This window comes from Oncorhynchus nerka, linkage group LG6 (genome assembly GCF_034236695.1).
Source record: "Oncorhynchus nerka isolate Pitt River linkage group LG6, Oner_Uvic_2.0, whole genome shotgun sequence".
Classification (NCBI taxonomy): Eukaryota; Metazoa; Chordata; class Actinopteri; order Salmoniformes; family Salmonidae; genus Oncorhynchus; species Oncorhynchus nerka.
In genome coordinates, this window is record NC_088401.1 from 37,957,289 (window position 1) to 37,981,122 (window position 23,834).

The following is a 23,834-nucleotide window of genomic DNA, read 5'->3' on the forward strand; positions in this document are numbered from 1 at the left end:
GTCTGAGCAACTTTTTATATTTTTCCTTCCTGGATTCCTCCTATTTTCTGAAGGATAGCTTTTGTCTGTTGGGAACCATTGATGTTGTGGATATATGATACACTCACTTATGTACTTTGGTGGGCTGAGAAAAGCTTGCGCTGCCACATAGGACGTGTGATGTGAAACTTATCATTTATGTGTGTTGATGTGATTGACGCTTTAAATATGCTCTATTGTAAGCCACATGCCAAATAACATTTTCTGTGTCATTTAAAAAGATTAATGGAAAATAAAGCTTTTTTTAATTGAACTGAATTGCAAAGTACTCACTGAGCAGTATGAGGACACAGAAGATGATGGCCATGAGGGCTCCAGTGCTGAGGCCTGCGGTGAGGACCAGAGCTTCCTGGTTACACAGCTGCATGTTCCCCTCGCGGTCGCAGGTGCAAACGTGCACCGTCAGGGTGTTGGTGCTGCTCTGCATGGGCAAGTCGCTGTCCGAGATTACCACGGGAACCAGATAGTTACTCCTCTGTAGCCGGCTGTAGCTGTTTCGTCTGGTCAGGATACCTGCTGTGTTGTCTAATGGAGAGAAAAGTGTTAGCTACTATACAAGTTAGGTGGAGGAACATTTCACAGTTTTTTAAGAGGCTTGTTTTCTTTCAATGTACCCTGTCTCAAATGTACAGCCTTAAATATTATATTCGAGTGTGCTTAAATATATATGACTGGGTGTGATTTACAAATTGTGATGGAATACATACAGCATGTTATGAATACACCAAATAAAATATACGGACAATTAAATGTGTGTCAACTGCTGTTCTACAGGAGGAAGGGCGCATACCTTTATTGTCTCTGACGGTGAAGTTGGCTTTCACAGATGCCTCGTGCGCTAGACTAAAGAAGAACCTGTGTCCACCAATAGGCTCATCAGCGTCTGCAGCACTTACTGTCTGAATCCTCTGAAAAAGGCATGACAAATATGATCAAGCACAGATAACATACTTTATCTCGAGGAACAAGACGAATGTGTTAACTGACGAAGGTTATAAACTGATAAAGGTTAGATCAGTTGGGGACCTTAGGTGGCAAAGAAGACCTGCTGTAGGGGGTTTAAAATAATAGTACATTTTTTCCATTACCTGGTTAGCCTTGGCGTTTTCACAGACAAATGTCTCGTAGTAAGTGGCGAACGTAGGAGCGTTGTCATTAACGTCCAGTACTCTAACATAGACTGGTACACGACTCATCAGCCGTGGGTTGTCTGTGTAACAAAGGACATGACATTTAAGAACAACACCAAGTAAAAGACAATAAATGCCTTTGATACAATTATGATACTGTTCTGTGTCTCAGCAAGCACTTTGGTGTAAGTCCCTGAAATTCAAATCTAGACTTTGAAGTCAGTTCCACTGCTTTTTTTTATTCTTACCCTCTAATCAGAGACTGATTTAGACCGGCGACGGCAAGTGGGTGCAATAAATTATCAGGTAGAATAGAAAACCAGCAGGACCACGTAGTGTAAGATCTGAATACCCGTGCTCACAGTGGAAAATACTGTAGAATAGGGGTATTCAAATCTTAACCTACGACAGTGGCTCGCAAAGAGTAGGGGGAGATGAACAAACGTACAGCAAGCACTGCCCTATGAGGTCTGGAGTAATTCTGGTATGTTGTTGTACCTGATCTGGTGTCCCAGGTCTAAATCAGTCCATGATTACAGAGGAAGAATGAATATTTTCTTTTATGTGGAACTGGATTCAAGGTCCATATTGGATTTGGGGGCTATGGAAGTAGATCTGCTTTGTCTTGTTGATACAATGATGCAAACTCAACTACTCATAGTACTGTACATGTAACTAGAAAGTACTGTACTAATTCACCACACACACACACACACACACACACACACACACACGCACAAACACACACGTACATCAATGATCAACAAGGCCAAGGCTTTCGACTCTGTCAATCACTGCATTCTTATCGGCAGACTCAACAGCTTTGGCTTCTCAAATGACTGCCTCGCCTGGTTCACCAACTACGTCTCAGATAGAATTCAGTGTGTCAAATCGGAGGGCCTTTTTGTCTGGAACTCTGGCAGTCTCTATGGGGGTGCCACAGGGTTAAATTCTCGGGCCGACTCTTTTCTCTGTGTATATCAATGATGTCGATCTTGCTGCTGTTGATTCTCTTATCCACCTCTACACAGACGACATCATTCTGTATACATCTGGCCCTTCTTTGGATTCTGTGCTAACAAACCTCCAAATGAGCTTCAACGCCATACAACACTCCTTCCTTGGCCTCCAACTGCTTTTAAATGCTAGTAAACCTAAGTGCATGCTCTTCAACCATTTGCTGCCCGCATCTGCCTGCCCGGACTAGCATCACTCTGGACGATTCTGACCTAGAATATGTGGACAACTACAAATACCTAGGTGTCTGGTTAGACTGTAAACTCTCCTACCAGACTCATTTTAAACATCTCCATTCCAAAATTAAATCTAGAATTGGCTTCCTATTTTACAACAAAGCCTCCTTCACTCATGCCGCCAAACATACCCACGTAAAACTTATTATCCTACCAATTCTTGACTTCGGTGATGTCATTTACAAAATAGCCCCCAACACTTGACTCAGCAAACTGGATGTAGTCTTTAATAGTGCCATCCGTTTTATCACCAAAGCCCCATATACTACCCACCACTGCGACCTGTATGCTCTCGTTGGCTGGCCCTCACTACATATCCGTCACAAACCCACTGGCTCCAGGTCATCTATAAGTCTTTGCTAGGTAAAGCCCCGCCTTATCTCAGCTCACTGGTCACCATAGCAACACCCACCCGTAGCATGCGCTCCAGCAGGTATATCGCACTGGTCATCCCCAAAGCCAACACTTCCTTTAGCTGCCTTTCCTTCCAGTTTCCTGCTGCCAATGACTGGAACGAATTGCAAAAATCTCTGAAGCTGGAGTCTTATATCTCCCTCTCTAACTTTATTCATCAGCTGTCAGAGCAGCTTACCGATCACTGTGCCTGTACACAGCCAATCTGTAAATAGCACACCCGACTACCTCATCCCCATATTATTACTTACCCTCTTGCTCTTTTGCACCCCAGTATCTCTACTTGCACATCATCATCTGCACATCTATCACTCCCGTATTAATGCTAAATTGTAATTATTTTCGCCTCTATGGCCTATTTATTGCCTACCTCCCTACTCTTCTACATTTGCAAACACTGTACATAGATTTTTCAATTTTTATTTTCTTTTGTGTTATTGACTGTACGCTGGTTTATGTGTAACTCTGTGTTGTTGTTTTTGTTGCACTGCTTTGTTTTATCTTGGCCAGGTCAGAGTTGTAAATGAGAACTTGTTCTCAACTGGCCTACCTGGTTTAATAAAGGTTAAATAAAAAAAAACATGGTACTTACTGAACTCAGTGGCAATAACAGAGACATTGTGCCAGGCGATGTCCTCTCTGTCCAGAGTCCTCAGCATGAACACGGAGCCGTTACCTGGGTGCACGTTGAGCACCCTGTCCATGTCTGTACGCCGGTCAATAGAGTACCTGCACATAGCAAACAAGTATAAGCTTCCTCACTTTGTTTTCACATAAACCCAATGCACTGTTGGCAGTGAGGCAGTGTATAAGCGTCTTCACGTTCGCAGGAATATTATGCACCCTGCCTTTGTCTGTGCGCTGTTCTATCGAGTACCTGCACATAACAAACAAGTATAAATGTCCTTGTATTCTTTTTAGAGAAATCCAGTGCCGCATTATCACAACAATACATCCTACTGCTACGAATATCATCCAATTTGAAAGCAATTTGGATGACTGACAGTTGTGGATTGGTCGTTCGTCTAAAATAGAATGACTTCAAAAATATGTATCTGTGCTATCATGGACAAACACAAAGGCATACACACACACGCACACGCACACACACACACACACACACACACACACACACACACACACACACACACACACACACACACACACACACACACACACACACACACACACACACACACAAACACAAAGGCATACACACACACACGCATACATACACACACACACACACACACACACAAACACACACACACGTATACACACACACGCATACATACACACACACGCAAACACACACACACCATTGATGTGCACCCACTCACACACACACACACACACACACACACACACACACACACACACACACACACACACACACACACACACACACACACACCATTTATGTGCACCCACTCACATACACCGACACACACACACAGGAAATCCAGTCGTGTTGTGTTTCTCCACTTCCTAAGAATGACTGTTATACATCAGTTTGATTAATGGAGGGTCTGACGTCGACTGTGTCCCAAATTCACCCTATTTCCTATATAGTGCACTACTTTTGACCAGGGCCCATAGGGTGCCATTTAGTTGCAGATGTTGGCAGGGAGAAGAGGGAAGGGGAGGGGAGCGAAGGAGGGAAGCATACCCCCGGGGGAGAGCATGAACAAGGGCGATCAGTCGCTCAGGTATCATGTACCATCGCACCCCCTACCCCAATCTTGCTTCTATTCCATATCCACACTCTTCCACTCTCCCCTTTCACAGCCACTATTTTTACTAATTTTTTCTGAACTACCAACATTGTTAGCATCTATCTATCTAAATGCGCCCTACACTCTCACAGACAAACACACACACATACAGACACACTATTTGCCCCTCTCGTTTCTGACAGTTAGTCTAAGCTTGTTAAATCTGTTGCTGTTGGGGTGCTAATTGCCTTTCTAATATTCTCAATAATTCAGTCGGCTGAACTTCTCCGCTGATTAATAACAACAGATAAGTGTGTATGTGTGTGTGTCTGTCCACTCCCCTCCCCAATGTGTGTGTTTGTGTGTGTGCGTAGTACCTGACGGGACTGCGGCTGCTGTCTGGATCTGTGGCGCTGACTGATCCGATGATTGTGCCTACTGCCACGTCTTCTTTGACCTCCATGACATAGCCGACCCGGTCGAACACGGGCGGCTCGTCCACATCCTCCACGATCAGTTTGACCGTCGCCCCGTCCGTGGTCGCCGCATAGCGCAGGAACCGAGGGTCAGGGTTGGAGTTCTCCACCTGGATCCTTAGAGTGTAGGACCGCTTCCTCTCAAAGTCCAGAGACTGAGACAGAGGGAGAGTGGAGAAGAGAGGGTTAACAACTCACACGCACTCAATCGCCAGATGACACATTTCTATTCCCCTTTCTTTCCTTTTCACACAGACAAATCCTGTGACATGCAACACCCTCCTTGTCTAAGCAACCCACACACACACACGCACGCACAGACACACACAGACACACCAAACAACGCGCACTCTATCAACAATTGAATTGATTCAGTGTGACTCAACCTCTCTGTCCCTCGTCAGTTGACACATTTTTAATTCACTTCCCCTCTCACACAGACAAATCCTGTGACTTGCAACACAATCCTCGTCGAAGACACACACAATATCAACAATTGAATTAATTCAGTGTAACTCAACGACTCCCTCTTTTTCTGTGTCTGGCTGCTTTCTGGTGTCTGGGGTGGCAGGGAGCCTAGTGGCTAGAGCGTTGGGCCAGTAACCGGACTGTTGCTAGTGTAGTAGAAGAACGTGAGAAGGTAATATACTCGCGACTGGTGACTTGCTGAAACCAGCCTGGTGAGTTGATTCAATACGGGCATTGTCCGGAGTGATAGCGGTATATTTGCATCTCACAGGAGCGAGTCACACCTTTGCTGTAGCAATCTCCAGGACGCGAAGTTCTCGTGGAAATCCTAGGGTCACTGTCACCAGGAGAGGTGTGAAGACTGATGAAACTTGAATCGACGAAATGAATGTTACTGTGTGAATGAAATTGTTGCGGTTGGTTTGTTTCAAGAGCTTATAAAGAGCTGCACATTTGGACATGTCTTATTGCATTGTGTGTTTTCTGGTTGCTGTATTTTTAAAGTGACTGGATGTAAATTGTATGTTGGGTTGACTGGTTACCAGGCACATTCCTATTGTCTGGTCATGACATTCAAATTGAGCTGGTTAGATTCGAATCTGGGTGTGTTTTCCTGTTTCCGTTTTCACTCACAAATTGCTACGTCATTTTAATTCAAGCTCCTGTGTGTATCAAACACACCGTTTGTCTCTTAGAGATGATTCTGAACTGAAGACACATGTAACCACGTTAAGTCTTAGCCTATTGGAGATAGTAATTGACTCTGTGTTACTTTGTAATGTATGTATTTCATGTGCACTCTAATTGTTTGAGTGTCAATTATTTCGTAATACATTCTATTAGTTGAATTGAGCAAATGCATTCCTCGTTTTACAGAGTAATTATTTGATTGACTATGTGCCTATAATTTAATAGGGCTATTGATAGTTGTTAATTACACAATACACATAGCAAATACAGTACGCTTGGTCTCTAACTGTGCATCTCTGAGCTGAGGATAACTCAATAATTTGATGCTTCCTTCTTTCTTTTCTCTCCAAAACTCTTGAACGTGCCGTCCTTGGCCAGCTCTCCCGCTATCTCTCTCAGAATGACCTTCTTGATCCAAATCAGTCAGGTTTCAAGACTAGTCATTCAACTGAGACTGCTCTTCTCTGTATCACGGAGGCGCTCCGCACTGCTAAAGCTAACTCTCTCTCCTCTGCTCTCATCCTTCTAGACCTATCGGCTGCCTTCGATACTGTGAACCATCAGATCCTCCTCTCCACCCTCTCCGAGTTGGGCATCTCCGGCGCGGCCCACGCTTGGATTGCGTCCTACCTGACAGGTCGCTCCTACCAGGTGGCGTGGCGAGAATCTGTCTCCTCACCACGCGCTCTCACCACTGGCGTCCCCCAGGGCTCTGTTCTAGGCCCTCTCCTATTCTCGCTATACACCAAGTCACTTGGCTCTGTCATAACCTCACATGGTCTCTCCTATCATTGCTATGCAGACGACACACACTTAATCTTCTCCTTTCCCCCTTCTGATGACCAGGTGGCGAATCGCATCTCTGCATGTCTGGCAGACATATCAGTGTGGATGACGGATCACCACCTCAAGCTGAACCTCGGCAAGACGGAGCTGCTCTTCCTCCCGGGGAAGGACTGCCCGTTCCATGATCTCGCCATCACGGTTGACAACTCCATTGTGTCCTCCTCCCAGAGCGCTAAGAACCCTGGCGTGATCCTGGACAACACCCTGTCGTTCTCAACTAACATCAAGGCGGTGGCCCGTTCCTGTAGGTTCATGCTCTACAACATCCGCAGAGTACGACCCTGCCTCACACAGGAAGCGGCGCAGGTCCTAATCCAGGCACTTGTCATCTCCCGTCTGGATTACTGCAACTCGCTGTTGGCTGGGCTCCCTGCCTGTGCCATTAAACCCCTACAACTCATCCAGAACGCCGCAGCCCGTCTGGTGTTCAACCTTCCCAAGTTCTCTCACGTCACCCCGCACCTCCGCTCCCTCCACTGGCTTCCAGTTGAACCTCGCATCCGCTACAAGACCATGGTGCTTGCCTACGGAGCTGTGAGGGGAACGGCACCTCAGTACCTCCAGGCTCTGATCAGGCCCTACACCCAAACAAGGGCACTGCGTTCATCCACCTCTGGCCTGCTCGCCTCCCTACCACTGAGGAAGTACAGTTCCCGCTCAGCCCAGTCAAAACTGTTCGCTGCTCTGGCCCCCCAATGGTGGAACAAACTCCCTCACGACGCCAGGACAGCGGAGTCAATCACCACCTTCCGGAGACACCTGAAACCCCACCTCTTTAAGGAATACCTAGGATAGGATAAAGTAATCCTTCTCACCCCCCTTAAAAGATTTAGATGCACTATTGTAAAGTGGCCGTTCCACTGGATGTCATAAGGTGAACGCACCAATTTGTAAGTCGCTCTGGATAAGAGCGTCTGCTAAATGACTTAAATGTAAATGTAAATGATGCTAGGACATTAATTGCCAGATATTAGCTCCTTGTTCCTCAGCCTCTTACTAATTGCATAACACTATATCTTATAGTATTCTGAGTGGTGACTCAAGGCTCGCAACCTTGGCTATACCCACTGGATGCGGGTATGGGCCTATAGCATTCACTTAATAATGGAGTCAGATTGATAAATGTAGTTTATTATTATTCAACATACATAATTTACATTTACATTTACACCTCATCCTCAGTCGATGGGGATGTCCACCAACCGACATAATGGTTGGATCACTTCCACCAAACTAAATGGCGACTCATCCAGCTATTGGCGATATCTATATTACATTACACTAGTTCAAATCCCTTGAGCAAGGCACTTAAACCTAATTGCACCAAGTCTAGGTCCAAGAGGCTTCAAAACGGCTTCTAACCCCAAGCCATAAGACTCCTGAACATCTAATCCTGAACACCCCCCCCCCCTCTCTTTTACACCGCTGCTACTCTCTGTTGTTATCGTCTATGCATAGTCACTTTGCATAGTCACATATTCGTCGCCAGACCCACTGGCTCCAGGTCATCTACAAGTCCATGCTAGGTAAAGCTCCGCCTTATCTCAGTTCACTGGTCACGATGGCAACACCCACCTGTAGCACGCGCTCCAGCAGGTGTATCTCACTGATCATCCCTAAAGCCAACACCTCATTTGGCCGCCTTTCGTTCCAGTTCTCTGCTGCCTGTGACTGGAGCAGATTGCAAACGGCTGAAGTTGGAGACTTTTATCTCCCTCACCAACTTCAAACATCTGCTATCTGAGCAGCTAACCGATCGCTGCAGCTGTACATAGTCTATCGGTAAATAGCCCACCCATTTTTACCTACCTCATCCCCATACTGTTTTTTATTTATTTACTTTTCTGCTCTTTTGCACACCAATATCTCTACCTGTACATGACCATCTGATCATTTATCACTCCAGTGTTAATCTGCAAAATTGTAATTATTCGCCTACCTCCTCATGCCTTTTGCACACAATGTATATAGACTCCCTTTTTTTCTGTGTTATTGACTTGTTAATTGTTTACTCCATGTGTAACTCTGTGTTGTCTGTTCACACTGCTATGCTTTATCTTGGCCAGGTCGCAGTTGCAAATGAGAACTTGTTCACAACTAGCCTACCTGGTTAAATAAAGGTGAAATAAAAAAAATTACAATAAAACAACTTTAATAACTCTACCTACATGTACATAATACCTCAAGTAACTGGTGCCCCCGCACATTGACTCTGTACCGGTACCCCCTGTGTATCGTCTCGCTATTGTTATTTTACTGCTGCTCTTTAATTACTTGTTACTTTTATTTCTTATTCTTACTCATATTTTTTTTAACTGCATTGTTGGATAGGGGCTCGTAAGTAAGCATTTCACACACCTGTTGTATTCGGCGCATGTGACTAATATAATTTGATTTGATTTGATAACGACAGCCCCTGGCAGTGACCCCACTCTCCGAGGGTGTATCAGGAGAGTTGGGATATGCAAAAATACGTTTCCAATTCACACATGTGCGTGTGAAAATAGGACAAATATGAGCGCCACACAATTAGCATTATATTCTGTCTTGAGTAAATTTACTCAGGTACGTGGTGTAAAAAAGGTTTCAAACTCTCTCCTCTTCTTGTGTGTGAACCCCAATAATCTCTCCTTTCTCCCGAAGTGTGCACTTGTTTGCTTCTAAGCGACTTTGGGTCCATTATATAAATACCATGTAGTATTATTATTATTACTATTCCCTTCATGGCTTTGAAAGGAAATGACTGGTCTATGCTATGGAAACACTAGCCATGGGATGACACCTCTGGCTCTGTGCTTCATCTTTAAGAGTGCCATCACACCAACGCTCTCTGGAAAGAACACATCTGACGTGTGCCTTTAGCTGTGAGGGAGCTACTGCCAAATCAAATGCAGTCATTTAACCAGAGAGGTAGGTGTGTGTGCGCACTTGCATCAGTGCAGGTTTTTCAATGCCAATGAGCTTTCAACTGGCCACTGTCTGCCTGTACCGAACTTAATATCAAACAAATACAGACATTTGATATGACCCTTCATACTCAATAAATCGTTGATTTATTTTTTTGTCCTTGTTTGGCTTTTCCTCAAGACAGGGGTTTAATGATGTCAACATGAGCATGTGTTGTTTGGTGACAGTGCTAGTGGTACAGGAGAAATGGCATGCCCTTTTACCTAGATGAGCCATTTAATTAAAGTAGGCTCGGCTGTAGACCAGACCCTCTACACATACACATGCACACGCCCGCACATACACACAGAGCGAGAGAGAGCGAGCCGAGATCCCTCCAATATCATTACAATGGTAGCATCAGCAGAAGGCAATTACATCTCCCTCCACTCAATGACGACCTGGTGGAAGTGGCGTGATCGATTTAAAGCCACACTAGAGGATAAGAGGGCGTTTGATAAAGCAACAATCTGATTCTGTTTAATACATCAAAACATACTATAGCTCAGAGCACCCAGAGGACTACTGGCTGGTTCTGGTGAAATAAATACCCAGCATCAATCTGATCTGCACTCAGAAACCGTGACTAAGAATGCATCCTATCTGAGCATGTGAATGTACAATCTGACATGACTGGATAGCAATGTGGCAAAATCCACCCTTTCAAAAAGCAAGGTGAAGCTGTTACCATATCACTTAAATCTACCAGATACTTTTAGGGCCCTAGGGAGTACTGGTTAGGGGTTGATTTGGAATGGAAACATATTGAACAAGTGTGGACAGTCGTACAGTCTAGCGCAGTGTTTCCCAAACTCTCTCCAAGGGGTGCACGTCTTGGTTTTTGCCCGAACACTACACAGCTGAATGAAGTTATCAAAGCTTGAGGATTCGTTGATTATTTGAATCAGTTGTGTAGTGCTAGGGTAAAAACTAAAACGTCCACCATTTGGGGCCCCGAGGATCGAGTTTGGGAAACCTTGATCTAGTGTTTATAGGGGTTACGGTTCAATTTCAAATCCAGCCATACTGAACTTTCTGAGTGTGATAACACCTAGGGAGTAGGGTCGAATGCCCCATTAACAAGGAACTAGGAGTGATTTGGAATCCAGCCATACTGAAGGAGTGACCTCGGGATTAAGAGTGAAGGAATAGGGACTAGGGACAAAGGGTAGTGGTAGATTTGGAATCCAGCCATTCACTGACCTTCCTGAGGGTGATGACACCATCCTGTGTGCTCCTATTGGTTGAGATGTCGAACATGGAGGGGCCGTCGCTGCTGGTGATTCGGTAGTTCATCTCAGCGTTCTTGCCGATGTCAGCGTCCGTAGCACGCAGCACGGCCACTGTCGAGCCCGGTTCTGTCGACTCGGGAGCTTTGAACTCATACAGACCTGGAGGAAAGAAATGCGCACGTTCGCTTTTTCCATCTGTAGCACCTGGATCAAACCCTAAACTAAACTATACTTTTAAATACTGTACATCTTCAAAGCCAAGATCAATCAATCTTGCATCATTTATTTATTCAACTCTGAATACATTGGCCCATGCATAGCTAGTTATTTTCACCAGATGATTTCCTGGTTTGAGCCAGATAAATTGATGTGTCCCTGTCTGCCAGCTTGAGCACCCCACTGTATCTCATATGCTTCAATAAATATCTGGTCTGGTCTGCAGAGGGATGGACCTGATATACACATGGGCTGCATATACAAACACCACTGACACCCTCATAAAACATGCTGACATCATTCTGGACAACGCCTGAGTCGGCAGGTCCCACACACACATCTTGCATGCAGGCATGCAAGTGTACACACACACACACACACACACGCACACGCGCACACACAAAGGCATGGGCACACACACAGACTCAGACATTTTTGTTTTACTATCATTGTAGGGAACAAACAATTAATTCCAATTCAAAATCCTATTTTCCTTAACCCTAGCATTAACCCCTAACCAGAACTATCCTTGTGAGGAATTATGGTCTCCACATGGATAGTAAAACCACACACACACATCACACTCCCTTCTTGTTCTGTCCATTGAGGCTAGGTGCAGGGACAGTGTTTGTCTCCCTGTTGTAGAGAGTGATAAACGGAGTCAGGGTTTCTACGTTTGTGTGAGTTTTGTCACGTGAAGAGCTCTTTGGCTTGTGCGCGTTGATTCTAACCGAGTGTAACACGCCCACACACACACGCAAACACACAGAATAAACACAGAGACACAGAAGCACACACACACACACACACTGCTGTTACTGAGGGGAAACTAAATGACACCAGTAATCTGTCAATCTGATGCAGCTGCCTTTGCAATTCACCAGATGCACCAGAAAGGGAGAGAGCAAGGGAAAGAGAGGGACAGGAGATGGAAGGAAAGTGGGAGAGGAGTGTATGAGAAAAAGATGAATGGCAAAAAAGAAACACTGAAAGCGAGGACGAGGAAGGAGAAGAAACATGAGAAACAAAGGACAGTAGCGGAGCCACACACGGTGACATTGAGAGCGTTAGAGAGAGCAAGAGAAAGAGATGGAGAATGACAGAGAGAAAGAGAATGAAAGTGATAGAGTTAGAGATAAAGAGAGAGCGACAGAGAAAGAGTGAAGAAGATAAAACCCACAGTGTACTCTTTTCATTTAATAGGGATTAGCAGGCCGATCTGATGCACTGTGCAGGACCCTTCACTCTCTCATATGGCTCTACATTTAATTATGCCAAGCCTTCAAGAGAGCGGCACTGCCACACACACACACACACACACACACACAAACACACACACACACACACACACACACACACACACACACACACACACACACACACACACACACACACACACACACACACACACACACACACACACACACACACACACACACGCCACAGCAGCACAGTAATACTTGCTGCAATAATCCACATTCATTTTGAAATTGCCACCAGATGGAGGCTGCCTGGTTGGCACAAGCCTGTATAGTGAACTGAGTTTTATATTCAGGGGACTGATGTGTGTGTGTGTGTGTGTGTGTGTGTGTGTGTGTGTGTGTGTGTGTGTGTGTGTGTGTGTGTGTGTGTGTGTGTGTGTGTGTGTGTGTGTGTGTGTGTGTGCGTGCGTGCGTGCGTGCGTGCGTGGATGAGCACATGTGCGCGTGTGTGTGTGTGCTTATGTGTGTGTGTGTGAGTGAGTGCATGTGCATACACACATCTGTCTGTTTTTGTGCACTATACTCACTCTTTGGGAAGCGCGGTGGGTTGTCATTGACATCAGAGAGGGTAATGCTAACTGTGGTGGTCCCTGATAACCCACCCATCTGTCCAGCCATGTCTTTAGCCTGGATCACAACCACATAGTTCTCCTTGGTCTCCCTGTCCATGTTAGGCAGGGCTGTCTTGATCACACCTGAATGTGAAGGACAGACAGACGATCAAAGTGATGCAAGACTAGATACTTCTGATCGATATAGATATTTATAGCACTAACACTTTATCCAAAGAGGAAATTAATTGAATATCAAACAATAGGGGATGTGAGGGTTGATGGTGCACATCATTCAAACCTAGTTCTGAGCAGCGTTGGTGAAACGCACGGTGAACGCAGGGGTATAAAACTCTCATCCTGCTCTTTCATCACTTAGGATGTGGCAGCAGGGGAGGAGGGAGACACAGAGGAGTGTGTGTGTGTGTGTATCTCACTCGCTGATGGACAGCTAGCAACTGAAAAACATGCTAGTCCATTCAAGTAGTTCTGAGGGGGAACAATACATAGATATACAGTATGTGTGTGTACTGTATGTATACACCAGTACACTCTGAATACATCTCTCTACACTATCTTTCTCTCTCTCTCTCTCTCTCTCTCTCTCTCTCTCTCTCTCTTTTTTTATCTTTTTATCTTTCCCACTCCCTCTCTCGTTTTTTGCTACTCTCCCTCATTCAATCTTATTCCTATTCTCCTCACAGTCATAGACACAGAGCGAGAGAGAGAATCATGCTTATGATGTCCAAGCCTGCCTTTGTGTAGGGGGTGGGGGGGGTCAGTTTACATGGCACATCTGGCATGAACCACATTACTGTTAATCCTGCGATTAAAACTGCAAATATATTTTTTGGGGGTCGCCATTTCCCTTTTGTTCAAGCAAAGAACACATTTGGGATCCATTCCAAAGCACACATTACAAATGATTAAATATAGCAGTGGTGACGGAGCAGTGGGATCAAAAAGCGGCGGCTGGCGGAGATTCTGTCCTTCTTTTCTGTCATGTCTCTTCAGTCTGACACGGGAGTTAATAGCCACGGTGAACGCACACGCGCACACACACACACACACACACACACACACACACACACACACACACACACACACACACACACACACACACACACACACACACACACACACACACACACACACACACACACACACACACACACACACACACAGAGTCTCCAGACGTGGTAGTGAGGGGGAGTACACTGTTCGTATCCTGGTTCACTCGCAGTATGAATTTGGGTTCCATTCAGGTGTTAGTTGAATCTTCAGTGAGGCAGGTTAATGGCACCTTGTGTATATTTCCCTGGGAACTTTGCTCCCTTGAGCCACAGATAGACTGTAGAGGGTAAATATTATAGAACTCTGTATTTGCATTGTAACTGACCTTAATTCTCCTTTCTGTTTACAGAAAAGCCAGGGTATGGGGCCTCCCGGGTGGCGCAGTAGTTAAGGGCGCTGTACTGCAGAGTGCCACCAGAGACTCTGAGTTCGCACCCAGGCTCTGTCGTAACCGGCCGCGACCGGGAGGTCCGTGGGGAGACGCACAATTGGCCTAGCGTCGTCCGGGTTAGGGAGGGGCTGGCCAGTAGGGATATCCTTGTCTCATCGCGCAGCAGCGACTCCTGTGGCGGGCTGGGCACAGTGCGCGCTAACCAAGGTTGCCAGGTGCACGGTGTTTCATCCGACACATTGGTGCAGCTGGCTTCCGGGTCGGATGCGCGCTGTGTTAAGAAGCAATGCGGCTTGGTTGGGTAGTGTATCAGAGGACGCATGACTTTCAACCTTCGTCTCTCCCGAGCCCATACGGGAGATGAGACAAGATAGTAGCTACTAAACAATTGGATACCACGAAATTGGGGAGAAAACAGGGTAAAATAGAAAAATACAATTTTTAAAAAGACAGGGTCTGTTAACACTGACCTGTGTTGGGCTCTACAGAGAAGTATGGCTGTCCTTGCAGGATGCTGTAGACCACCCTGGCACTGTTACCATATGTAGGGTCATCAGCGTCTGTAGCGGTCACCTGCATCACCACCGTGCCTGGGGAAGGAAAGAAGGAGGAGGAGAAAAAAAGAGGGTAATCTGGTGAGCAAAATATACACATGGAATGGAGTCGGAGGGCGTTGGGGAACACTCAATAACACAAGATTCAAGACAACTTCCTGAATAAGGCCAATAAAGTGAACTGGGCTGAACTGAAGTCTTTGGTGGCGTCACAAATGACCCCCCCCCCCCAAAAAAAAAAACCCTGCATACTATTCTATGCCCTATATACATACGCAGCAGTACCAGCAGCCAGTATAGCAGCTCTGCTGTTTGCAGATCTCGAGTGTCTAACAACCATATATCTTATCCAAGGCAACGGCTGTGATCCATTTTCCTTATCAAAGAGGCGGAGAATGATATTTCAACAGAACAAAGGGGAGAAGTGTTCGTCAAATAGTACCTCCCAGCGATGCCTAGTGGGGCCCAGTGTTGACTCGTTAAATGCATAAGAATAATTAATTGAGTGGAACTATTTAATGGCAATGAACATAAATAGAGAATTGTGCAATTGACATTGGAATCGTGACCAACGGAAACGTCTAATTCAGTGCCAACGTGAGGTCTGCACGGGTGAAACTAGTGGGGCGCTTTACATTGCTGCACAAACATCGGAAAGTTACTTTTCTCTTTAACCTCTTAATTGAATAAATAAAGTGCAAGCTAAATTCTTTGATGATACCACTTTGCTTTCTGAAGAGGGAATGCTCAGTATTTCACAGGACAAAGTGTCCAGTCGATTGCACTACAAAGGCCGGTCCAGAACAGGCCCTCTTTTCAATGCACACCTCACTTGTGGCTATGGGCAACTGCTTTTCTTACTTAGAGTTTGTAAACAGGCTGACAGTTTGTCACTTGTCGGTGTTATGTGACTATTTAGTGTTAAGTGTATACTTCACATACCCAAGACTACCTAATATCTGAACTGCATGATTAATCGTCTTGAATTCCAACTACATTATTGACATACGCCAGACAAAAACATAGTTTTTAATGTGTTGCAATTGATAACTGGACAGAGTATTCATAGGATTAGCTCAAGTATATAATATAATCAGCATCATTGGGCCGCTTCACTTAGTTTGTTTGGCTGTAATAAAACAGTTAATGGCCTGTAATCATTCGCATTTAACGACTCAATTTATTCACCCCAAATGGCAACCTATTCCCTATGAGCCCTGCTCAAATGTAGTGCACTGCATAGGGAATAGGGTGCTATTTGGGATGTGGACAATCTTTCCTCTCATTATTATGATTGATAAAGCCCTCATTGATCCAACAGGATAGGAATTTGTTTGTAACAACTTTAGCCTGTCTCACACATAAGCCTTCTAATCCTGCAATCCATTGCAGATACAAGTATGGCATATATTATTACCACTGACTGCATGAGATCCCCCTCTTTTACAATGATGTCCAGGCTATCAGCTTAACTGTGGAACTGTTTAACAATGGTCGGTCAGGCTATGAGTTACAGTTACACACAGGGCAAAACTGGATGACATGGTTATGACTTGACAAGCAGAAACATTTCAACCACTTCTGCCCTGGTAGGTGTCTGTGGTAAGGAGTGAGTGAGATGGGATGTAGGGCTGTTCTCTGTAGCCTACTTCTGTCATACGTACCAAGAGGTTACATATCTGGTATGTGTGTGAATTAAGGGTCAGGGTGTAGGTGTTCATACGCACCCAGTGGGGACATCTCAGGTACCTCTGTGAAGTAAGGGTCCTTGGTAAACTTGGGCTCATTGTCGTTAATGTCATGAATCTTGATGATAAACTCTGACTCTCCCTCTAGAGAGGTGTTAGTGATTCTGTTGACGGCCTTGGCCCGGAGCGTGTAGTAGGCCTTCTCCTCCCGGTCCAATCTCTTAGTGGCATGGATATCCCCAGAGTTCTCATCGATGATGAACAGACTACCGGCTCCATCACCGGTCAGGACGTATCGTATGCTACCGTCACCCCGGTCCCCGTCTGAGTGGAGCTGTAAGAGTAATGAGAAACAAAGGGGGCGGAGTCAGTTCACAATGGCACTCAAACTCAATACAAAGGATTTGCAGTGAATATGTACATTTCAATTATTGGACTCCTCTTGGGACAAAGAAACTTCAATAGTCTATGCCACTCTGTGCTCGTGACTGATTGCAAATGATCTGAAGACAAATAATCTAACTGTGACAGAACGATATCCTGACCATTTACATATTTTTTCTAAAATGACTCTTTAGATGTTTGATTTAAGACATTTGTGTTGTCCCCAATTTCCTATGCCATTTGTAGAAATAATTATAGTTTCATAGAAATGTAATCAGGTTGAGTGTGACCAGTGTGTCCTATGTCTGTTCTTACTAACTCCGAGGAGATCAGTTTTCTCTAAAATGCTGTAGAAATATGACATGATATTTTCACTTCTTCTTTTCTTCAATCATCTCCTCTCCTATCAATCTCCTCTCTAGTCCACTATTTGCTTGCTCTCCTGATGTGGCCTGTTTCTGTCTGCATGAACAACAGCTTAGCTTGCTCTGACATTTTAATTCAGCCACAAAATCTCCTCAACATATTCATGTCTGGGAACTCATCAAAATCTTGTCTGCGTCCTGAATTGCACTGTATTCCCTATACAGTGCACTTCCAGGGCCCATAGATATCTGGTCAAAAGTAGTGCACTATATGGTATAGCCAATAGTGTACTACTTGGGACACAACACTTGTCCTTCCTCTCTTTCCTCCTGCTGTTCCCCCTCCTTTATTATTTATATTTTAGTGCATTCAGAAAGTATTCAGACCCCCTTACTTTTTCCACATTTTGTTACATTACAGCCTTATTCTAAAACGGATTCCATTTTTCTACTGAATCTACTGACATATCACATTTACATAAGCATTCAGAGCCTTTACTCAGTACTTTGTTGAAGAACCTTTGGCAGCGATTTACAGCCTCGAGTGTTCTTGGGTATGACGCTACAAGCTTGGCACACATGTATTTGGGGAGTTTATTCCATTCTTCTTTGCAGATCCTCTCAAGCTCTATCAGGTTAGATGGGGTTGTTACTGTACAGCTATTTTCTGGTCTCTCCAGAGATGTTCGATCGGCTTTAAGTCTGGCTGGGACACTCAAGGACATTCAGAGACTTGTCCCGAAGTCACTCATGTGATGTCTTGGCTGTGTGCTTAGGGTCGATGTCCTGTTGGAAGGTGAACATTTGCCCCAGTCTGAGGTCCTGAGGGCTCTGGAGCAGGTTATCATCAAGCATCTCTCTGTACTTTGCTCTCTGTACTTTGCTCCGTTCATCTTTCCCTTGATCCAGACTAGTCTCCCAGTCCCTGATGCTGAAAAACATTCCTACAGCATGATGCTTCCAACACCATTCTTCACCGTAGGAAAGTTGTCAGGTTTCCTCCAGACATGATACTTGGCATTCAGGCCAAATAATTAAATATTGGTTTCATTACACCAGATAATCTGTTTTCTGAAGGTCTGAGAGTCCCGTTAATGCGTGTGTATTTGTATTTCATAGTGTTCAGTTTATGTTTTAAAATAAACATTATGGACACTTACCACACTGCGTTTTGGTCCTCCGATCCTTCTCGCTTCTCCTCCTCAGAAGAGGAGGACGAGATCCCTTACAGCTATAAGAATATGTTGAAGGCTAGCTGTATTGGGTGCAGATGACTGATATGCTCATTTTTGTGTCCGTCTCTACACGTATACAGACGAGGAGGCATACAAAAAATTGCCAATTGGTATTGGTTTGTTATGCAGATCACATGTACCTCTTCAATGAAAATCCCATAGGCTTCTACATTATGGACAAGGTATGTGTATGAACACCATTATAAAAAAACGTTTTTTTCCCATTCACATTTACAAAAAAAACAAAGTATGAATACTGTTGTGTGCATGTTTGTTAAACATCTGTATAATTACTATTTATTGGATTCACAGACCCTCCCTACACCTCTGATGAATATAACAGGAAACCTGTTCGATTCCCATGCACTGCAAAATCATTGCTATGGATATGGAGAACATCAACATTAACATACCAGAGGATATACCAGTTGGACTTGGGGCTCTGCTGGGAGTTTACCTAATATTTAGATTTTTTTCCCCTGCTTTGACACTGAAAATCATAAACACTGACATTTACAATATTGTGTTATTGTTAGCCTTATTATTATTAATAATTAAACAAATAATAGGGGAGGGGTGGGGTAGTTAAAAAATTAACCCCAAAACGTTCTTCAAAGGTTCTTTGAGGATCCTTTAAAAGGGGTTCTTTGAAAAACCCTTTTAATGGGTTCTTTGAAGAACTTATAGGGGTTCTTCTACAGTTTCAATTTGAAGAACCCCTAAAGGATACTCCAGGAACCTCTTATTTTTAGAGTGTAGTCTCTATTATGCCCCTCAATTATCTCAGCCAATCATGGACCCTTCCTTTCTTCCTACATAGCTGATTTATTCATATTTACGGGCCCCAGACCAGCTTGTAATTAAGGCATATGAAAGTTCTCATGTTAAAGAACACAATATTTTTTTTCAAAAAGCCCTACTTTGAAGTAGGAAATAGCATCAAAAGCCTACGATCCTGAATCCGGTCACATAATGTGGTGTGTGACTTGCTAGCTTCTAGTGTTGGACAGATGGAGTATGTTAGATTGTGCAGTCAGTAAATTCAATCAGGTGGATGAGCACTGCAACAGTACGAATGTGTCCCAAATTGCACCCTATTCCCTATGCAGTGCACTACTTTTGACCAGAGCCTTATGGGTCTGTGGGCCCTGGTCGAAAGTAATGCACTCCATAAGAAATAGGGCACCATTTGGGACGAAGACAGTATGCACCCTACTCCTAACTCCCCCTCTCTCTAAAATATGAATGGCTTTTTATTTCAGGTGCTGGAAGGCTTTATATAACTAATTCATTGTGTCCTGTGTGAAAACAAAGCTGTGGAAGCAAAATGGCTGCCTTTTAAGTTTAGTATCTTTAACATTTCTGTGTTTGTTGTAAACACTGAAAGATATGATCGTTGTGTTTTCCACCTATCTAACCAAGTTGGGAGAAGCTAGCTACTGACTGTCTATATTTGTGGTTATGTTGTGCTGACCATGTACCTCCCCTCTGGTGTGGCAGGTAGCTGAGTGGTTAAGTGTGTTGGGCCAGTAACCAGAAGGTTGGTTGGTCAGATCCCTGAGCTGGCAAGGTGAAAAGTCTGTGTTTTTGTCCTTGAGCAAGGCAGTTAACCCCCAACAACAACTTTGTGTACGTTGATTAAGGCAGCCCCCACACCTCTCTGATTCAGAGTTGGATTAAAAGCTAGAAGGCACATTTCAGTTGAATGCATTCAGTTGTGCAACTGACTGGTTATCTCCTTGATCCTCTCCCAATGAGATAAATTTAAGTAATTTAGCAGACACATATCCAGAGCAACTTAAAGGAGCAATTAGAGTTAAGTGACTTGCTTAAGGTCACATCAACAGATTTTTCACATAGTCCGCTTGGGGATTCAAACCAGCAACCTTTTGATTACTGGCACAACCCTCTTAACCGCTAGGCTACCTGCCACCGATAGACAGACAGTGTGACATATTCCGTCCAATTTTGTTTGTATGGACAGAGTGAGCGCTCGGGGTCTGCTCTTTTGGTTTTGATGGGTTCAGCATCATTCCTTCATTCCCCTGAAGGATATTACACAGCCAGCTCAGTGTATCGAACCCCTGCTCTCCTCTCCTGCTTACTGCACTAAGGTTTGTGATCCCTCCGTCTCCCTCCTCTTCTAGTCACCCACCCTACCCCTTTCTATGGTAGAAGTGAATTTACAGCCGCCCACCCGGGTCCCTGCTACTCAAATTAGGAGAAAAACCTCTCCCGAAAATCAATCTGTCAGCCAGACGTGGATCCACAATGGCTCCTGATAAATTTATCTTGAAAATTCAATAAAAGACTCACCAGGGGGAAGAAAGCATTGATCATGGCCACCAGGATACCTCCACACATTGATGCAGAGCCCTTTCTCCTCCATCCACCATGATATCAAATCATAATGAAATAAAGCAAAGGAGGAATATGTCCTAAATGGCACCCTATTCCCTATTTAGTGAACTTCTTTAGTGTGTAATTTGGGAAGCACAAGGAAGATGCTCCAGTACTAGTGCTACAGGAGAGCTTTGGTATTTTGTGGAGCGAGTTTCTGTTCTGTAGGTCACCCATTCTCTATTAGATTAAGAATTATTCAATTTTATTACACACAATAAAGAGGTCATGAGACAGTAGTTTTGAAAGGCAACATTAACCAACTCCGCAAGATCCATAAATCCTAACATTTTAAGTGTAATAATAATAATAATAATCAATACATTCCTAAAAATAATGATATCACATACGTTTTTACCTTAATTGTTCATATTAGGAGCATGAATATTGTATATGTTTTTATTTTAAATGAATGTATATCATTAGCACAGAAATGGCATGGTGGTCCAGACATATTTAGCTGCCATTTGAGTATCACAGAACTATAGGGTATATAATATGTATGGTTTTAGACGAGGCCCTTAGGTCAACCAGCCAGTTACCCTTTTAGCCCTACAGTCTACCGCCAAATAGTCTGAGTGTGTCCCAAATGGCACACTATCCCATATGCAGTGGACTTGGGCAAATATGGACTTATAAAATTAATAACATGATTATTTAAATAACATAACAAAGTGGTAACTATTTCATCATTGGGATACACATAGGCACTTGAGGAACTCAACTTGTGTAAGCCTCATTTAAGACATGCTCCAGAATACTGACAACTACTAAGTATTTTTTATAAACATTCCAATTTGGGCTGGATGTGTCAACGTGTAGTTCATGCATGTGTAACCGATGTGAAATGGCTAGCTAGTTAGCGGTGGTGCGCGCAAAAATATTGTTTCAATCGGTGACGTCACTCGCTCTGAGACTTGTAGTAGTGGTTCCCCTTGCTCTGCAAAGGCCCCGGCTTTTGTGGTGCAATGGGTAACGATGCTTCGTGGGTGATGTGTGCAGAGGGTCCCTGGTTCGAGCCCGGCGAGGGTACGGACTAAAGTTATACTGTTACACATGCATAATCTATGAGTAGAATTACTGTAGTACCTCAGTTAGCGACGAAATCCCTAGTTTGAAAGCGACATCATGCACCCACAGCAGAGCATGAGAGAACAATGACGTGGTGCACATATCTGCACGTACAGGGGTTCCTCCTTTAGAAGATGCGAACTTGCACCGCTAAGCGGGTTGGAGCGAGCGGTCGCATCCGCGCTTCGGTCTGCTTCGGTCTGCAGGTTGTATAACTTTTCATTACATTTCATTATAGTACAACGGTTTGATTTGTCTAATCTTAGCAATTTCTTCTTAGCTAGCTACATAGCCGTCTTTGTATCAAAGATAATTGCGTAATTATCGTATTTCGTCGTCCTCCTATCTGCCCAGCAGCTAGCCAGCTAGCTAACGTTCACCGTCTACCGTAGCACTGTAGTAACTATCACACTCAACTGAACGACTTGATTAGTGTAGTGTTAGCTAGCTACATAGTTGTCTTTGCTGTCTTCGTATCCAAGATAATTGTGTAGTGTAGAGTGTGTAGTCTTAGAGCGATTATCTTAATTTACCGAGGTTAGCTAGCCAGCTATTTGTCGTCCTTAACGTAGGAGTCACTCCTAGCTAGCCAACAGCTAGCCAACGTCTACTGAATAGAACTTTCGCATTCCGGTCGCATTCCGCTTCGCTCCACAGGTAGTATCACATTTTCATTTCATTTCATTACAGTCCCAACGGTGTGATTTGTTTGATCGTAGCTAGCTACATAGCTAGCTACATAGCCGATTTTCTAGGTTAGCTAGCCAGCTATTGTCGTTCTTTTAACGCAATGTAACGTAATCAACACTGCTAGCTAGCCAGCTAGCCCCCGAATAGCAGCATTGTAGAAACTTTACACTCAACGGAACGACTTGATTAGTGTAGTGTCAACAACGCAGCCACTGCCAGCTAGCCTACAAAGTCAACAACGCAGCCACTGCCAGCTAGCCTACCTCAGCAGTACTGTATCATTTTAATCATTTTAGTCAATTAGATTCTTGCTACGTAAGCTTAACTTTCTTAACATTCGAGACGTGTAGTCCACTTGTCATTCCAATCTCCTTTGCATTAGCGTAGCCTCTTCTCTAGCCTGTCAACTATGTGTCTGTCTATCCCTGTTCTCTCCTCTCTGCACAGACCATACAAACGCTCCACACCGCGTGGTCGCGGCCACCCTAATCTGGTGGTCCCAGCGCGCACGACCCACGTGGAGTTCCAGGTCTCCGGTAGCCTCTGGAACTGCCGATCTGCGGCCAACAAGGCAGAGTTCAGCTCAGCCTATGCCGCCCTCCAGTCCCTCGACTTCTTGGCACTGACGGAAACATGGATCACCACAGACAACACCGCTACTCCTACTGCTCTCTCTTCGTCCGCCCACGTGTTCTCGCACCCCCCGAGAGCTTCTGGTCAGCGGGGTGGTGGCACCGGGATCCT

At 44.5% G+C, this 23,834-nt stretch overlaps 1 protein-coding gene across 1 annotated transcript in view; it reads right to left on the minus strand.

The window, feature by feature from the left end:
• The window catches only part of LOC115131069 (cadherin-6-like), a 95,854-nt gene that overhangs the window by 5,578 nt on the left and 66,442 nt on the right, over positions 1-23,834 (minus strand). Inside the window, exons 3-11 of the mRNA XM_029662680.2 lie at positions 16,985-17,279; positions 15,174-15,293; positions 13,215-13,382; positions 11,181-11,368; positions 4,929-5,182; positions 3,429-3,565; positions 1,128-1,249; positions 830-947; positions 313-564 (exon numbers count right to left, since the gene is read on the minus strand). Of these exons, the coding sequence (XP_029518540.2) occupies positions 313-564; positions 830-947; positions 1,128-1,249; positions 3,429-3,565; positions 4,929-5,182; positions 11,181-11,368; positions 13,215-13,382; positions 15,174-15,293; positions 16,985-17,279 (1,654 nt within the window). The remainder of the gene's footprint in view (positions 1-312; positions 565-829; positions 948-1,127; positions 1,250-3,428; positions 3,566-4,928; positions 5,183-11,180; positions 11,369-13,214; positions 13,383-15,173; positions 15,294-16,984; positions 17,280-23,834) is intronic.